The sequence below is a fragment of the Camponotus vicinus genome, unplaced genomic scaffold (assembly GCF_025532165.1).
Source record: "Camponotus vicinus isolate PSW18456_S1 unplaced genomic scaffold, iyCamVici1.0 SCAF_8, whole genome shotgun sequence".
In the NCBI taxonomy this organism is placed as follows: Eukaryota; Metazoa; Arthropoda; class Insecta; order Hymenoptera; family Formicidae; genus Camponotus; species Camponotus vicinus.
Genome location: NW_028141980.1, coordinates 1,224,508 through 1,241,223, shown reverse-complemented (window position 1 = coordinate 1,241,223; position 16,716 = coordinate 1,224,508). Strand labels below are relative to the sequence as shown.

The 16,716-nt window shown below is 47.4% G+C and overlaps 7 protein-coding genes across 7 annotated transcripts; 4 read left to right on the top strand and 3 right to left on the bottom strand.

Annotated features, from left to right (window-relative positions):
* Positions 1–1,240: 1,240 nt before the first annotated feature.
* On the top strand, positions 1,241–2,626 carry LOC145975955 (uncharacterized). The gene has a single exon (XM_083106720.1). The coding sequence runs from the start codon at positions 1,241–1,243 to the stop codon at positions 2,624–2,626; it is 1,386 nt and encodes a 461-aa protein (XP_082962846.1).
* Positions 2,627–2,702: 76 nt separating this feature from the next.
* LOC145975954 (uncharacterized) lies at positions 2,703–4,431 on the top strand. Its single transcript, XM_083106719.1, has 2 exons — positions 2,703–3,428; positions 3,511–4,431. The coding sequence occupies exons 1-2, from the start codon at positions 2,703–2,705 to the stop codon at positions 4,429–4,431; spliced, it is 1,647 nt and encodes a 548-aa protein (XP_082962845.1).
* A 112-nt stretch (positions 4,432–4,543) lies between these two features.
* On the top strand, positions 4,544–5,362 carry LOC145975952 (uncharacterized). Its single transcript, XM_083106718.1, has one exon. It carries the CDS (start codon positions 4,544–4,546, stop codon positions 5,360–5,362), a length of 819 nt encoding a protein of 272 aa, XP_082962844.1.
* Positions 5,363–7,091: 1,729 nt separating this feature from the next.
* Positions 7,092–7,964, bottom strand: LOC145975951 (uncharacterized). Its single transcript, XM_083106717.1, has 2 exons — positions 7,809–7,964; positions 7,092–7,313 (listed from the first exon to the last, which is right to left on the bottom strand). The coding sequence occupies exons 1-2, from the start codon at positions 7,962–7,964 to the stop codon at positions 7,092–7,094; spliced, it is 378 nt and encodes a 125-aa protein (XP_082962843.1).
* A 344-nt stretch (positions 7,965–8,308) lies between these two features.
* LOC145975950 (histone-lysine N-methyltransferase SETMAR-like) lies at positions 8,309–9,314 on the top strand. The gene is made up of 2 exons (XM_083106715.1): positions 8,309–8,797; positions 9,030–9,314. Exons 1-2 carry the CDS (start codon positions 8,309–8,311, stop codon positions 9,312–9,314), a joined length of 774 nt encoding a protein of 257 aa, XP_082962841.1.
* A 3,619-nt stretch (positions 9,315–12,933) lies between these two features.
* On the bottom strand, positions 12,934–13,653 carry LOC145975949 (uncharacterized). Its single transcript, XM_083106714.1, has one exon. It carries the CDS (start codon positions 13,651–13,653, stop codon positions 12,934–12,936), a length of 720 nt encoding a protein of 239 aa, XP_082962840.1.
* Positions 13,654–15,662: 2,009 nt separating this feature from the next.
* Positions 15,663–16,082, bottom strand: LOC145975948 (uncharacterized). The gene has a single exon (XM_083106713.1). It carries the CDS (start codon positions 16,080–16,082, stop codon positions 15,663–15,665), a length of 420 nt encoding a protein of 139 aa, XP_082962839.1.
* Between the last annotated feature and the right edge of the window lie 634 nt (positions 16,083–16,716).

Here is a 16,716-nt window from a genome sequence, read left to right as displayed (position 1 = left end):
AAAATTCCTGTTTTGCATGAAGGATTATACGTTAATAGGAAAGGTTATCATGCACAACATGTACAAATCGTAAATATATCTTTAATTTTTAATACAATCAATATTTAATAAGATAAAAATATTTTAAACTTACTATCATATAATATTGTCTTAGATATGCGACACAGATCTAAAAATAATAAATATAGTGGCAAGATATCCTGGCTCCACTCATGATTCATTTGTGTGGAGGCATTGCTATGTAAGGCGTCTTGTACAAGCGCAATATGAAGCTGGCAATCAGTGTTGGATATTTGGTAATTGTTTAATTTTGCTAATTACAGTTTTTAAATTACTAAATCATTTTTATTTCAATTCAAGGAGATTCTGGATATCCATTAGAACCATGGTTAATAGCACCATTTGCTGAAGCGCAACCTGGTACACCAGAGGATCATTTTAATCAACGTCACAGCAGTTCACGAAATGCTGTAAAACGTTGCATAGGTATTTTAAAAAAAAGATTTAGATGCCTTTTAAGATATAGAACTTTGGAATATGCACCTGAGAAAGCAGCACAAATTATAAATGCTTGTGCAGTATTGCACAACATGTGCATACAGGCTAGGTTGCCTGATCCTCCGGAGCCTGCGGAAGCCATCATGGCTTTGGAAGATAATAATGAACACGAAGCAGTACAGCTGCAGGGAACCGCTGGGAATATGTCTGGTTCTTACTTATTGATCACACGGTAGAATAGGTAAAAGAGCATTTATTTTACGTTGTGCATAAATATGTCAAGTATTTTTAACATTGGTAGCGAGAACGTCTGTAAGGAGAGTTTCTGTTGGCGTAGTAAAATCGTGCTCCTGGGGGCTCGGTCTGCGTACTGGCGTTCCGGATCCTGCTCCTACTGGAGCCCTTTTGAGTCCCCACTGACTTAACTTCTAGTGAGGTCTGTGTCATCGCGACCTTGGTTTCCGCAAGGGTCTGCGTGGTTATAGAGTTGGGCGCGCAGGCAACCTCCGGCGAAGACGGTACTGGAGACAGACGTGGTGGCGTATACCACTGGATGGCCTCCACGAAGTGTACAGGGGCCGGGGTCGATAGTGGCAAACTCGTCGGCTCCGTTGGCAGGATGACGCTCCTGGGCCCGCTAGGCCTCCTTTTGATGTGAGGCCGGACTATGCTTACTGAGCGGCGGAAAGACTGGGATCGTCCTCCTACACGCCTTATGCTCGGTGTCAGGGAAGGGTCGTAAATGACCTTCCTGACGCTCCTGACGGCAGGCGTGGGAACGCTGACTCCCAGGATTCGCTTCCTGTTGCGAGGTGGAGGATCCCGAGGCCCCACCGCAGGATGGGAGTCGCCTCTGGTCGACTGCTCGTCCAAGAAGACTTGCTCTGTCTGCAACGCCCGGCACCACACGTCTCTGCACGATGCTTGTCTAGAAGTAGGCACCGTGAAGACAACACACGTTTCGCATCACCCAGCCAAACCTCCTACGACAGTACTCCTCGTCACCGCTCGCGTTTGCGTTACCGACCGGCACGGGAAACTACACGCTGCGCGCGCGCTAATCGACCAGGGTTCCGAATCTTCTCTGGTCTCCGAGTCGTTGGCTCAGCGACTTAGATTACCGCGGAAACATATCTCGATTTCGGTCTTCGGCGTCGGAGGCAAAATGACAAGCGTCGCTCGCGGCTTGGTGCAACTGGAGGTGTCTTCGAAGGAGGGAAGGTCGCCGATGACGGTGTCGGCCTTGATCCTCCCGCAGCTCACTATCTATAACGGCTGCAGCCGGGCTAAGAAGCAATTTTGGAGTCACCTTACGGGATTGGATCTAGCCGATCCTGACTTCCTGTCCACCGGCCCGGTGGACTTACTTCTCGGCGCTGATGTCTACGCCTCCATCCTCCTCCATGGACTTTGTCGAGGAGGACCTCAGGAGTCTGTCGCACAAAAAACCATATGGGGATGGATATTATCGGGAACCGTCGGACGGCAATCGAAGGTAACAGGGAAGTCTCAATCTTACGTGTGCCAAGGGGATGAGCAACTCACGGGTCTGGTGCAGCGGTTTTGGCAGCAAGAAGAAGTAGAGCCCACCCGTGCTCCACTGTCCATCGACGAGCAGACTTGCGAAGAAATCTTCGTTGACACACACAAAAGAAACGCTGACGGTCGCTACGTGGTGCGCCTCCTGTTGATCAAGCCTCTATCAAATTTCACGGGGACAAGACGCACCGCCATGCGTCTTCTAATGAACATGGAGCGCCGTTTCAGGCACGACAGCCGTCTTCAGCAGTTGTATACTGACTTTATGAGGCAGTACGAAGAGCTCGAACACATGTCCGCGACGCCCAGGGCAGCCGAAGAAAGAGATCGAAGCTTCCTCCCACATCATGGCGTGCTGCGCGAAGCAAGCGCTACAACAAAATTACGGGTTATCTTCAATGGCTCTGCTACCACTGCTCAGGGAGACAGCCTCAATCAAAATCTACTGGTTGGTCGGAACTTACTGCCTGCCCTGGGGGACGTACTTCTACGCTGGCGCCGTCATCTCTATGTCCTAGCTACGGACATAGAGAAAATGTACCGTCAGATCTTGGTTAGCCCGGAGGATGCAAAAGATAGTCTGGCGTAACGACAAGGTCGAAGAGGTCACAGACTATGAGCTGAACACCGTTTCGTACGGATTAGCCTGTGCACCGTTCCTTGCCATGCGAACTCTGCAGCAGCTCACCATCGACGAGGAGAGTAACTATCCGGAAGGCGTCGTGTCCTTGCGCCGCGACACATATATGGATGACATCCTCACCGGGGCCGATTCCCTCGAGGCAGCTCAGGAGCTCCGACGGCAGCTAACAGAGTTGTGCAGGGCGGGCGGCTTCCCCCTGCGCAAGTGGTCCGCGAATCACGCCGAGCTTCTTGAGGGCGGTCCGGCGGAACATCGGTTGCAGCGCGACCTGCGCCATTGGCAATCTAACGAGAGCCATGCCACGCTGGGACTCCAATGGCATCCCAGCATCGACTCCTTCTCGTATGCGATTCCCATGGTCGACATGCCAACAGCCACGAAACGGTCCGTCCTGTCGCTTACAACTCGCCTGTTCGATCCTCTAAGGTGGTTGGCTCCAGTAGTGGCGCGTGCGAAAATCTTCTTTCAATCCACTTGGCTCATGGGTGTCGATTGGGATACTCCTCTGGATAATCGCCAGTCTCAACTCTGGGACGACTTCAAAGGAGACTTGCCGAGATTAGCGGAGATTCGAGTGCCACGTCACTTGCCTGTCGGACCTCTAGCCGCCTCCGTCGAATTGCACGGATTCGCCGATGCATCAGAGCGGGCTTTTGCGGATGTGGTTTACTTGTTGACGAACACTGGAGACAAGGAAAAACAGGTGAGCTTAGTCGCAGCTAAGACTAAAGTGGCGCCTATTAAACAGGTAACTCTACCTCGACTGGAATTATGTGCCGCCACTCTGCTAGTCCGCCTGGTAGGCCATGTTTGCCCTATGATTGCGGAAGAAGCGCCAGTTCACCTCTGGACGGACTCCACCGTCGCTCTCAGCTGGATCCAGGGGCATCCTTCGCGGTGGCAAACATACGTGGCCAACCGAGTCTCAGAGATTCAGACGGCTCTCCCAGGCGCCTCATGGCATCATCTTCCTCGAACGGACAACCCCGCTGACTGCGTCGCGGGGTATCTCGCCGAGCGAACTGATCGCTCATCCACTCTGGTGGCAAGGTCCTTCCTGGTTGCGGCTCGGAGCTCCACCGCGGTCCACGGAAGTCCTCAACCCAGAGGATGACGAGCTGCCGGAGAGGCGAGTCCGAATTCAAGCCGCCGCCGTCAGACCGCAACCCATTGAACCCGAGGAGATCACCAGATTCTCCTCTTTCACTCGTCTGACCCGGGTAATCGCCGGGTGTCTCCGCTGGCGCCGTAGAGGCCAGGCACCACCAGCTCCTGCAGCTGCACCACGTCTTGCTGTTGCCCTCTCCGCTGACGAATTGGATGACGCTCGCCAGTCTCTAATCCGCATGGTCCAGGCTAAACATTGGAGCAACGAATTAAAATCTTTAGCCAAAGGGGAACCCATAGCAAGAAGGAGCTCTCTTTTAAAACTTACTCCCTTTATAGATCCTCAAGGCAATCTCAGAGTCAGAGGGCGGCTGAGACATTCATTGCTGGCTTACGATGCGAAACACCCTGTGATCTTGCCGAGCCGCTCACACCTGACGAAGCTCATCATTGAGGCTTTCCACCGAAAGACTGCATGGCGTGCAGTTAACCCTCGGCTCCATCCGACAGCTTTATTGGGTGCCTCGCGGTCGGGCCTTGGTCAAGGCCGTTCTGCATCGGTGCACCACCTGTGTGCGATGGCGGGCGGCAACCCCACAGCAGCTGATGGGCGACTTGCCTTCGCGTCGGATCACTCCAGCTAGACCGTTCCTCAATACTGGCGTCGACTACGCCGGACCGCTAATGCTGAGGACCTCGAAAGGGCGCGGCCATCGCGCATACAAGGGCTACCTCGCAATCTTCGTCTGTATGAGCATGAGGGCCGTCCATCTTGAAGCAGTCTCGGACTACTCTACAGATGCCTTTCTCGCCGCTTTGCGGCGGTTCACGGCTCGCCGAGGTCTGTGCCACAGCATCACAAGCGATTGCGGCACTACCTTTGTAGGAGCGGACAGGCAGCTTCGAGAGTTTTTCTCCACTGGGAATCCAGAGCTACGACGCATCGCCGATCAACTAGCCAATGATCGGATCGTTTGGCGTTTCAACCCTCCCTCCGCTCCGCACTTCGGCAGGCTCTGGGAGGCGGCAGTGAAATCGGTGAAGCACCATCTTCGCCGAGTACTAGGCGAAACCTCGTTAACATACGAGGAACTAAGCACGCTGCTTGCACAAGTGGAAGCGTGCTTAAATTCAAGGCCACTCCAGGCCTTATCGGACGACACTGCGGCGTTGACTCCGGGCCACTTCCTTATCGGGACTGCGCTTAATGCCGTGCCCGAGGCCAGCCTCGCTCCAGTGCCCAGCAACCGCCTGGCGAGGTGGCAGATGCTCCAGAGGATGCGCGATCATTTCTGGGAGAGATGGTCGCAAGAGTACATCCACTCCCTCTTGTCTCGACCAAAGTGGAAGGCCTCTACGGACGAGATTCAGCCGGGCCGCCTTTGTCTCATCCGCAATGAGACCACGCCGCCCACACGCTGGCCTCTCGCCCGGATCGTCGAAGTCCACCCAGGAAACGATGGCCTCGTCCGCGTCGTCACCGTCCGCACAGCGGCCTCCGAGCTCAAGCGTCCCGTCGTCAAGATCGTCCTGCTACCGAACGGCAACGTAGACGATGCTGAAACTCACCGATAAACTTGGTCGGGTTCGTTGCGGTACCGAAGAACTCCGTTGTATATATTGTAAAAACCCTGCAAAGGAAAAAGGGAAATTAGATTACCAGTTACCTTACGTTTACGCCTAAGCCATCAAAAACACCGTAAAGGGAGGAAAAGAATATCTTACAATAATTCACCTTAATATTGCCGGTGAATTATACTCGCTTTAATTTTGCGCTAGTTATCAGAACGGAATTTATCACTTCCAGCTGCTATTCCTTTGCCGTTAATAATTCCCTTATATATATTCAATTTTTTTTTTTGTACTTTTTTTTTCCTGTGTCGATTGTTTTCTCTAATTATAGCTTAATGATTACGATAAGGCAATTGCGAAATGATCGCGTCATAGCTCACATTATTGCTTATTCATAAACGACAGCTCGAAGTCACGATTCCGCTCAATCAAATAAGTGAATATGCTATAAAAGGAATCGCACAGCTGTTATTTACCCTTTTCGGCGCGACGTCCGTCCCCGCCTCACGCCGGCTTATCCGGCTGCTCGCATGCTCGCTGCATCAAGTTAGGCGGATTGTCCACTGAGAAATTGCACGAGATTCTCGATCTGTAGCTACGGGTTTGGACTCCGCTCTCCCGCCGTAATTAACACACGACATTCGCTTCCGACTCCCCTCGCGCACTTTGCCTGCACCCTGGGAACTAGCGGATAAACGCTATCACTCTGCGTAACACTGCATAGTAAACTAAACAATGCCCCCGCGCACTCACGTAATCGCGTGCAGCTTTACGCGCTTCATTGATAGGCTGCAGGAGCGTACCCTGCGGAAATGCGCCCGAGTCATCCGAACAATTTCGACAACAGTCGTTGACGAGGCGGGCGGAATGTCTGAAAATCGAGTCAAGTAAAACCTGCAATTAAATTCGCAATCGTATTTGGCGCGTCAGTGACGTACTCAGAGCGAGTGTTAGCGGCAAATAGCAAGCTCAATAATTGTCGTCACCTCGCGCCTATCGCGACACGCGGTTTCGACGCCACTGGCGCCCAATCACGGGCGGCCATCGCGACAATGCCCAAAAGGGGCCCGCGATAATAAAATTTGTCCTTTGAGAGTAATCCAAAATCTCAAATCATGCTATGAAAAAATGTCAACGGAAATACGTTGCTTTCTGCAAAAACCTAGATCATTCTCGAAGGACAGAGCATATATAAACCGACGCCGAGAAACTCGTCCGCTTCTTGTTTGAAAGTACTTCGCTTCTAACACGTTACTGCTTTAAACCGATTTCTTTGTTTCCGTTGCTCGCGGATATCTTTTGCCGGCGGTGGCTCTAAACTCTTATCTCTAATTCAATAAACATTGTGATAATTATTTGTGTAATTTATTTGATTAAAAGTGTACAGTCTGCACTGTTAAAATCAAGCGCGACTTATCTGACTATCCTTTTCGTTCGATTCGACTCCTCGCTACCTGTCTCACTCCCGCGTCCGCTAAACTATCGAACACAGGTGAATGAGAAGATCGATGTGTATCTGTCTGTGTATCTGAAATGTGTCTGTGTGTCTGTGTCGTCTGTCGTCTGGATGAAGTAAAATCATTTCGAGTATTTTTTCTCGAGGATTCCGTTAAATTAATTCACGGTAATACGTGTTTTCTCCAAACTTCTGGCTGTAAATAAAAAAAAGGAATAATAAAAAGGATGAATAAATAAAACAATAAAGATAAAAAATAAAAATAATTATAACATTTTAATTTAATAATAAATAGTAAATAAATTTAAATATAGCTACCTCTGCTGGATCTATAACACTTTCATGGCCAATTGCTGCTTCTATACCTATTAACGATAATAATCGTTCCTCTATTTCTAACAAAGGAGTTGTGCTTGTGCCTCCTCCTCCTGTACCTCTTTGATAACTTTTTAATTTTGCTGCTTTCGCTTTAACATCAACGCGCCAATCTCGCCATGACTATATAGAACATTATTAAAATAAAAATAATAATTATTTATTTATTATTATTATTATTTATTATTTTTATTTATATTATTATATATTATTAATTCATTTATATAAATTATTTATTATTTATATATTTATTTATTTATTTATTATTATTTATTATTTATTTATTTATTTATCATTTATTTATTTTATTATTTATTTTTTATTATTTATTATTTTTAATTTTTTAATTTTATTTATTTATATATTTATGTATTTTAATTTATTGATTATTTATTAATATAATATCGTAAAATTTATATTTTAACAAATCAAGCTAAGATACACAGAGATTTATGATGTTATAATAATTATAATAATATTTAAGCGCCGTTATGAATATTTGTTTTCGAAAAAAAGTAATGTAAAGTAACGGCGTTGCAAGTAACGCGTTACTTCTCAACTCTGTTGGGAACTTTAATAATGTTCTATATGTTCTAATGTTACAATTATAATCTTTACTTTGATCCATTTATCAACGGTCTTTGTAGTTCCATTTCCGCAACTATTGAGACTATTTGAAAGTTTCTCCCACAGCATCTTGCTTCTTTTCTTTCCATCCGTAGCTTGCATTCGATTCTGCGCAAAATCTGGATGTTCCTCCATATATTGCAACATTAATAGACGTTGCTCAGAAGAAGTCTTTTTCCGTTTCTATTTATAAAAATATATGATATACGAGGTGTGTCCCAAAAGTATCCGACCTTCCTTCATATCTTCGCGCCTGACAATTTTAGCGCCCTTTGCCGGGTACGAGTGTCAACTGTAAAGCTTCACGAACTCCCTAGATGCCGCAGTTTTCGTCTGGACGCCTTAGTTCACGTGCAGCGTGCGTTTGTTTACAAAGTGTTTTTTACGTTCGTCGCATTTTGCTATTGTAAAAAATGACGGAAAGATCGGAGCAACGAATTTGCATTAAATTTTGCTTAAAACTCGAAAAGAGTTGTGCGGAGACCATCAAAATGATGAAGACGGCATTTGGGGACGAGTGTATGAGCAAAACACAAATAAAAGAGTGGTATAAGCGGTTCAAAGATGGCCGCACATCTGTTGATAGTAACCCACGCTCTGGGCGGCCTTCGACGACAAAAACACCGGATAATATTGAACGTGTGCGACTTGCGATCAATGAAGATCGTCGATTGACTGTGCGAGAACTAGAATGTGATCTTGGAATACCGAAAACTAGTGTTTGGAAGATTTTAACTGAAAATTTGCAAATGGTTCGTATGTGTGCGAAATTCATTCCGAAATTGCTAACGGTGCAGCAGAAAAACCTTCGCCTTGAAATCGCTCAGGACAATTTGGAAATGGTCAATAATGATGAAAATCTGCTTAAAAAGATTATAACTGGTGATGAATCGTGGGTTTATGGTTATGATCCTGAAACAAAACGACAGTCTTCGCAGTGGAAGCTGTCGTCGGAGCCACGACCGAAAAAGCGTGCCAAAGTCGGAGCAATGTCAAGTTGTCGTTGCTGATTGTTTTTTTTTATTATGAGGGTGTTGTGCACCACGAATATGCTCCTAGAGGTCAGACGATCAACAAAGAATATTATCTTGAAGTTTTGAAAAGATTGCGTGACGCAATTAGAAGAAAACGGCATCAGCTTTGGTCAAGCGGTGACTGGTGGTGGTTCTTCATCACGATAACGCGCCAGCGCATGCATCGAACCTCGTGCAGCAATATTTGACAAAGCACAAAGTCGTACAGCTCCATCAGCCTCCGTACAGTCCTGACGTAGCTCCCTGCGACTTTTGGCTGTTCCCAAGATTAAAAATGCCGCTCATAGGACACCGATTCGACGACAAAGAAACAGTCGAAACTAATACGACGAACGCTCTAAAGGCGATACCAAAAAACGAGTTCCAGGACTGCTTCCAAAAGTGGAAAGGCCGTTGGGAGCGTATTCTTCAATCAAATGGGGACTACTTCGAAGGATGCCACCAGCCCGATGACGCAGAATAACACCAGCGGGGAAATATGAAGGAAGGTCGGATACTTTTGGGACAGACCTCGTATTTAATACATGACATTTATATGACAAATATATATGGCAATTATATATATACATTTTGTATATATATACAGGGTGAGTCAAAAGTATGTTTTAAAAATTTGTGAGCGTGTTCCTGGATAAAAAGGAAGAACAAATGTTCATATGAACATATGGTCGCAAATGCTTTGTTGTCGAGATAATGGACATAAATCAGCAGTATCAAATAATGCTTTATTTGAACGTTTACAATTTTGTTATTGTTATTTGTTTTTTTTTTGTTTTTTTTGTTTGTTTTTTTTGGTTGGTAGTGTGGTTTGGTTTGGTTGGGTGGGGGGGGTAGGGGGTGGTGGGTGGCGCATTCGTAACAATAACAAAATTGTAAACGTTCAAATAAAGCATTATTTGATACTGCTGATTTATGTCCATTATCTCGACAACAAAGCATTTGCGACCATATGTTCATATGAACATTTGTTCTTCCTTTTTATCCAGGAACACGCTCACAAATTTTTAAAACATACTTTTGACTCACCCTGTATATATATGTGTGTGTGTGTGTGTGTGTGTGTATGTGTAATATTATTATTATATGATTAGTGTATTATTTTTATTTATATTTATTATATTTTTTGTAAAAAATTATTATAAAGATAAATATTTTACTTACATTTTCTGTTGTGTTTCTGCAGCACGTTTCTGCAGCACGTTTTGTTTGATGCATGTTTCTACAAAATATAACTTAACACTTCAATTTAAATTTAAATTTTATTTAATTTTTTATACTTTGTAAACAAATAAAACTTTTAAAAATTAATAAAAAGGCTATCAACGGCTGTCAATGTTAATATTTGATGGCTTGTGTAACTTTATTTTGAGCGGAATCAGCGTGACACTTAAAAATGACGCGTTTTTCTTGCACCGTGATTGGCTGAAACTGTCCGTTTCGCCCATTCCGCTTGTTTCATTAATTCTCATTTCGCATCTACCAAAACGTACGGAAACCCGATTCCGTTCCGATTTCGACAAGATTCATAATAGCTGAAAGACGTGAACGGAATTGTGATCGGAATATAGCCGATCGGAAACGTAAGATTCCGATCGAAATCATAAAAGCTACATAATAGCTGCCCTGATGTCAGAATTTTTCATTAAGAAACGTAGGAAAAATTTACAACTAAACCGTTTGACAAAAGATGACATCAGTGACACTCGCGTATCGAATCACGACCGTAATTCACAATAATCTTTTTATTGTGTGAAATTGATAACAGATGCTTCACAGATGACATAGTGCTGTAGATTTTAAAATTACGTCTACATGAATTGTTTACGTATTGTAAACAAATATTAATAATAAACATAAATATGTATATTAATAATATATTAATATAAATATTAATTTTACAGATTAATATTAATATATTTTTAATATATATTATTTATATTTATTATTAATATTTGTTTACAATACGTAAACAATTCATGTAGACGTAATTTTAAAATCTACAGCACATTGTCATCTGTGAAGCATCTGTCATCATTTTCACACAATAAAAAGGTTATTGAATTACGGTCGCGATTCATAAAATCGATACGCGAGTGTCACTGATGTCATCTCTTGTCAAATGGTTTAGTTGTAAATTTTTATGTCGTTTCTTAATGAAAAATTCTGACATCAGGATTTTACACGATATCTCTGTTCATGATATTTATAGAGTAAGAATAAAGATCACACACATTTTATTATGTAATTTAAACCCAAGTTTATAATTTGCATATTTATAAGCTATTAATGATAATATTTGTATAATAATATTCATATAATTATATATATAGGAGTTCCCATTTTAATTAGAATAGGTTAATATCTCGAAATGATGAGGTTTTAGAAAAAAATGTTTTAGATAAAAATTGTAGAGTTTCAAAGGGCACATAAGATAATGTTGTTAGTGTAACTTTGCATAGTCGTTTGAAAGTCATACAAAGATCACTTTCAATTTTTTAAAATAAAACCTATTTTTCATTACATATACTTGTAGCTTCCTCGTGAGTTTTCCAAAACATAATAAAATATTTTTTTTTACTATTTTTCGAGTTACAAGAGCTTCAAAATTACAGTATTTTGACAAAAAAAAAATATCTTATAAAACATTCAGTTTTCAATAATGTTATTTTAATACTTTTATGTATAGAATAATAAGACAAATTTATTGGTATAAAGAAAACATATATAATTGCTTTTAAGAAAAAGTATAAAACTCGCAACATGCAGTCTTATATTTTTTCTTAAAAGTAATGTATTTTCTGTACACCAATGGATTTGTTTTATTATTCTACATATATGTAATAAAAAATAGATTTCATTTACAAAAAATTGAAGGTGATCTTTATCTTTTCTTTTTATTCAGTTGGAGGGTTAATATATTCATAATATATTATTTTATATAAATATAATATTTTAATATATTTATTCAACATATTTACCTTGAATCTGCTTTGAATTATTTTTCGACATTATACGACTTGTAATACCAGATATTTGTTCAATAAGAATCTTATGTAGTCCAACTTGTGCACAAGATGTGATAAATAACTGTAAATATTAAAATCAATTTTTTATTATATATATATACAGGGTGATCCCGAAAAACCGTCCGTCTGTAAAATGACGTATTCCTGACACCATTCTAAGACAATTTTTCCTTTGGCAAAATTTCGTCCGAAGCTTAGTTTTTGAATTATTAAAGGAAGTAGTTAACGTATGACGGGTCGAATACAAGAGGCAGGCAAGGGTGGCGCGATTCACCGTCAGACGCGGGTGCTTACGCGGGGCGCCTGCTGCGATCAGCTGGTCGCTATACACATACAGACACACATGCGAACACATACATTCTCTCTCTGTCTGTCTGTCTGTCTTTTTTTTTTTTTTTTGTTCACGATGGGGAAATGCTTAATGCATACCCGCGGCTCTCGGGGAAGGACCGCGGGTTATGTGGGACTCCCCTATTTAACGGGTATACCCACTAAAACCCCACCGGATGCCTCTCGGGTATATGGGGGAGGACCGGCAATCGCCTTGAGGCATTCGTCCGGACATCCTCCCCCTACCACCCGACCTACTCTGTGTGCGCGCTCCCCGGAATGATGGAGAGCGTCGCACACACCGCCACTTTGAGTGTGTAGTGGCGGCCCTTCTCTTGTATGCGGCACTGAGGGGCACCTCCTCAGCGCCGCGTCCTCCCGTGGTGCTTCGGGGGGCAAGGTCAGGGTCCGAGTCGCCCGCTCGGCCCCGACCTCCCGAGCCCAGGGTAAACCCCCCCTCCCCTAATTTGAGGGGGAGTTGATGTTTTACCCCGGGTTCTTCTTCTTTATATCCCTCCGGGGGGTGTGCTCCTGCAACACCCCCGGGGGAGTACCTTGCTCCGTCAACGGCGGTGCCACCTTTATGAGTCGAGACTCTTATCAGTGGCACCTCCATCTCTCCTCGGCAAGATGGGGGGTGGATGGGTCAATTATCGACCCCCTCCCCCCAGTCGAGGTCATCCTCCTCCCATCTGGGGAGGAGGGTGGGGGTTATGGCGCCTCCTCCTACGTGGGAGAGGGCCCCCCCAGGGGCGAAGGCATATCTCCTCCATCTCGTGGCGGGTCTTGGGTGACGGTGCGGCGGCCACCCTCACCTCGCCGGGCCCTCTCTGCGTCCTCCTTCTGCGTTATAACTTTCCCGCAGAAGGAGGACATGGCCCTCCATGCCTCAGCCCTCTCGACCATGGCCGCAATTATGGCCGAGAGGGTGAGATCCACCCCTACAATAGCCACCAGGTCCGCGCGCTCGGCCGCCCACGCTGGGCAAGTCTCCAGCGTGTGCTGCGCCGAGTCGCACGGACAGGCGCAATGGTGGCACCTCTCGGTGCGCTCTTTCCCTATCCTGCACAGGTACTCACCGAAGCAGCCATGTCCAGTGAGCACCTGTGTCACCCGATAGGTGATCCCCTCGCGTCGAACCCCATTCACCCAAGCTGGCAGATGGGGTCGAATGGCCTCGACAGTTCGCTTCCCCGCAACATGCGGGTCCTCGAGCGATTGTTGCCACTCGAGGAGAAGCGACTGTCGAGCCTGGTCCTTAATAATGCGACGGACTCTGCCGGTTATCGGCACCCACGCTTCTCGAACCTCGCGAACCCTCCTGTACATTTGTTGGTACATTTGGGCCGCGAGGTCGAACGGGGGCATCCCGGATAGGACCGTCGCCGCCGCGTGGCTAACGGTTCGATAGCCTCTCGCCGCTCGTATTGCCACCCGCTGCTGCATTTTCCTAAGGAGATCGCGCAGACGGCGGGTAGCGGTCACATCCTCAGTCCAGACTGGGGCACCATAGAGACACCGAGCCAACCACCGCGGCGTATACGCGGCGAACCCTCCCGCCCGGTCCCCCGAGGTTTGGGAGTAGTCGGTAGAGAGCCATAGAGACTCTCGGGGCCAGACGGCGGAAGTGTTCGCCAAAGGACCAGGTCGCATCCAGCTGTAGCCCCAAGTATTGAATACTTTCGCTCAGCTGGACACGAGCCTCACCTACACGGATGAAAGCCGGAGGCGGCGGGCCATGAGAACCATCATGGAAGAAGACCGCTTCGGTCTTCTGAGCCGCCACTTCCAGCCCCAGGGCGCGGATAGAGCGCACCACGTTTGCCACGGCCATGTTTGCCGTGGCAACAGCCTCCCCCCAGCTCTTTCCCCCGGCAAGCACTAACGTGTCGTCTGCATAGCAGACGACCGTGCTGCCGGGGGGGAGGGCGCACCGGAGGACGTGGCCATATGCGAGGTTCCACAGGAGCGAACCCAATACTGAGCCCTGTGGAACCCCGCAGCCAACGCCTCTCTCCTGTACCAACCCATCTCTATCTATGTACTCCAGTATCCTGTACCGGAAGTAGTCCCGTATTATCGCGGACAGATAGCGCGGGGCCCCATGGTGTCCGAGGGTCGCCGCTATCCATCTCCACGGCAGGGTGTTGAAGGCATTCCTAATATCTAGGGATACAGCCAGCAACACCCCGCCGTCCTCAATCGTGGCCTCCGAGACGGACCTTACGCGCAGAATTGCGTCGATAGTCGAACGTCCGTCTCGGAAGCCATACTGGTCCGCACTTAGATTGGGACCCTCCCGGGATAGGTGCCGGACGAGGCGATTGGCAATTATCCTTTCAAGGATTTTGCCAGCCTCGTCCAGCAAGCAGATGGGCCGGTAGGACGATGGTGAGTCCCCCGGTTTACCCTTCTTTGGGAGGAGGACAAGTTTTGCCCTCCTCCACGCTAGAGGGAAGCTGCCCTTCTTCAGGCATTTCCCAAAGACATGCCTCATGTCCTCCGCCATCTCGCTGAAGGCCAGGACCCAGGCCCTGCCGTGGACGCCGTCCGGTCCAGGAGCCTTCCTAGACTTAATTCTATCGACGGCGTCCTTGAGCTCACCCTGGGTAACCCCCAGCTCGTCTTCATCCCACTCCGGGATTTCTCTCAGAGGGGGCAAACTCTGGATTCCTTCCCCATCGGGGAAGAGAGTCTCTACCACAGTATTGACGAACTGGGGATCCAATATCTCTGTGACCGGGGTCCTCCCCCCCTTCATCTTCTTGAAAACGATCTTATAGGGGCGACCCCAATGGTCATCGTCCAGGGTGTGCAAGAGCTCATCCCAGGCCCTGGCCTTCTCCCTTTTGATGGCCTGTCGGAGGGCCACTCGTGCGTTATTATACGCATTAAGCTTCTCCTCGATCCTCGCAGCCAGGTTTCGGGTATTTCTGGACCTGCGAGTCCGAGCGAGGGTCCTGCTAGCGTGGACGGAGGAGCGCCGTAGCTCGGCAATCTCCTCCGTCCACCAATACGCGGCTCTACTGGGGGAGGGGCGGACTCGGGGCATTGAGGCATCACACGCCTCTGTGATGGTACGCCGGATCCACCCAACTTCCTCCCCCAGGTCAGTATCGCCGTCCTCCTCTCGTTTACCCCTCGCCCACAATGCTCCGAAGATCGAGAAGAAAAAAGTCTCCTCATCGAGCCTCTTTAGGGCCCATCGTCGTGATCCACACCTAGCCGCGCGGCGGCGGGCCAACACCTCTCTGGGGGTGGGGGTGGCGGTCATGAAAATGTATCGGTGGTCCGACAATGTTTCGCCGTCCACCACCACCCCCCATTCATCCACCAGATGCCAGGCCGAGGGGGTAGCCCATGTGAGATCCACAATGGACTCCCCCCGCGACCTGACACAGGTGTTCGTTGCCCCGGTGTTAACGAGGCATAAATTGAGCCCCGCCGCCCATGCTTCAAGGGCCCCACCCTTCGGGTCCCCAAGTAGGGGACTTCGCATTGAAGTCCCCCGCGGCAAGGACTGGACTCGGCATGTATCTCCTGATACATTCGCCGATTTCGTCCAGCCCTCTCCGAAATTGGGCGAGGATCAGCGCCGGTGTCAGATATATACTGATCACAACGATGAGCCCCCAACGAACAGCCACGTAACCCTCCCCTGCCATGAGAGGGGTGCAGGGGGGGTAATTCGTGACTGTCCTCCACGTAATCGCGGCTCTGCCGCACTGAGATACCGCCCATAAAGGGTGATTGGGCGGAAATCTATACGGGTCCGCAATTATCCCGATTCCGCAACCACGTTCTGCCAGACTGTGAAGGAAAAGATCCTGTGCCTGGCAGGCGTGGTTTAAATTGGCCTGTAGGATGCCTGTCATCCTACGGGCTTTCTACATCCGCCTCGAATTCAGGATCAGGCGTCCTGATAGTCTTCAGTCCCAGATCGCTGTGGGCCTTCCTACCTACCCTTCTGTTTTGGCTGAGGGTGCGTTTCGGCGTCTTCTCTTTGTCCGATACTTCCGTATCTGTAGTTTGCTCTAGTGGCAACTTCCTTTTTTCGGCCACTTTCTTTCCATCCGACATTGCTGTCGAGATGGACGTGACCGATTCTTTTCTCGTAGAGATGGTAGGTGGGGGGTCCGGAGTAGGTGTAACAGCCACCGGTTCCCCCCGCCTCTTCCTTTTTGCTGACTGACAAGCAGCCTTCCCATGTCGGTGCTTGGCCGGGAAATTGTTCTCAGCACAAGCAATACAGTGGACTTCTCGAGTACAAGCGCTCGAGATATAGCCCGGTTCACCACATCGATGACATCGACCCCTATGGTCGACATTATTGGGGCATCTGCCTTGAACATGGCCACCCTCCAGGCATTTAAAGCACTGGAGGGGGCGCGCGGGTAGCCTTTCCACCCTTAATGCCGTCCAACCGACTCGTATTCGCCTGGCTTCAGTCATCCTGTTGGCTGAAGCGAGTGGACACTGGAACCACATGGTACCCATTCCATTAAATGC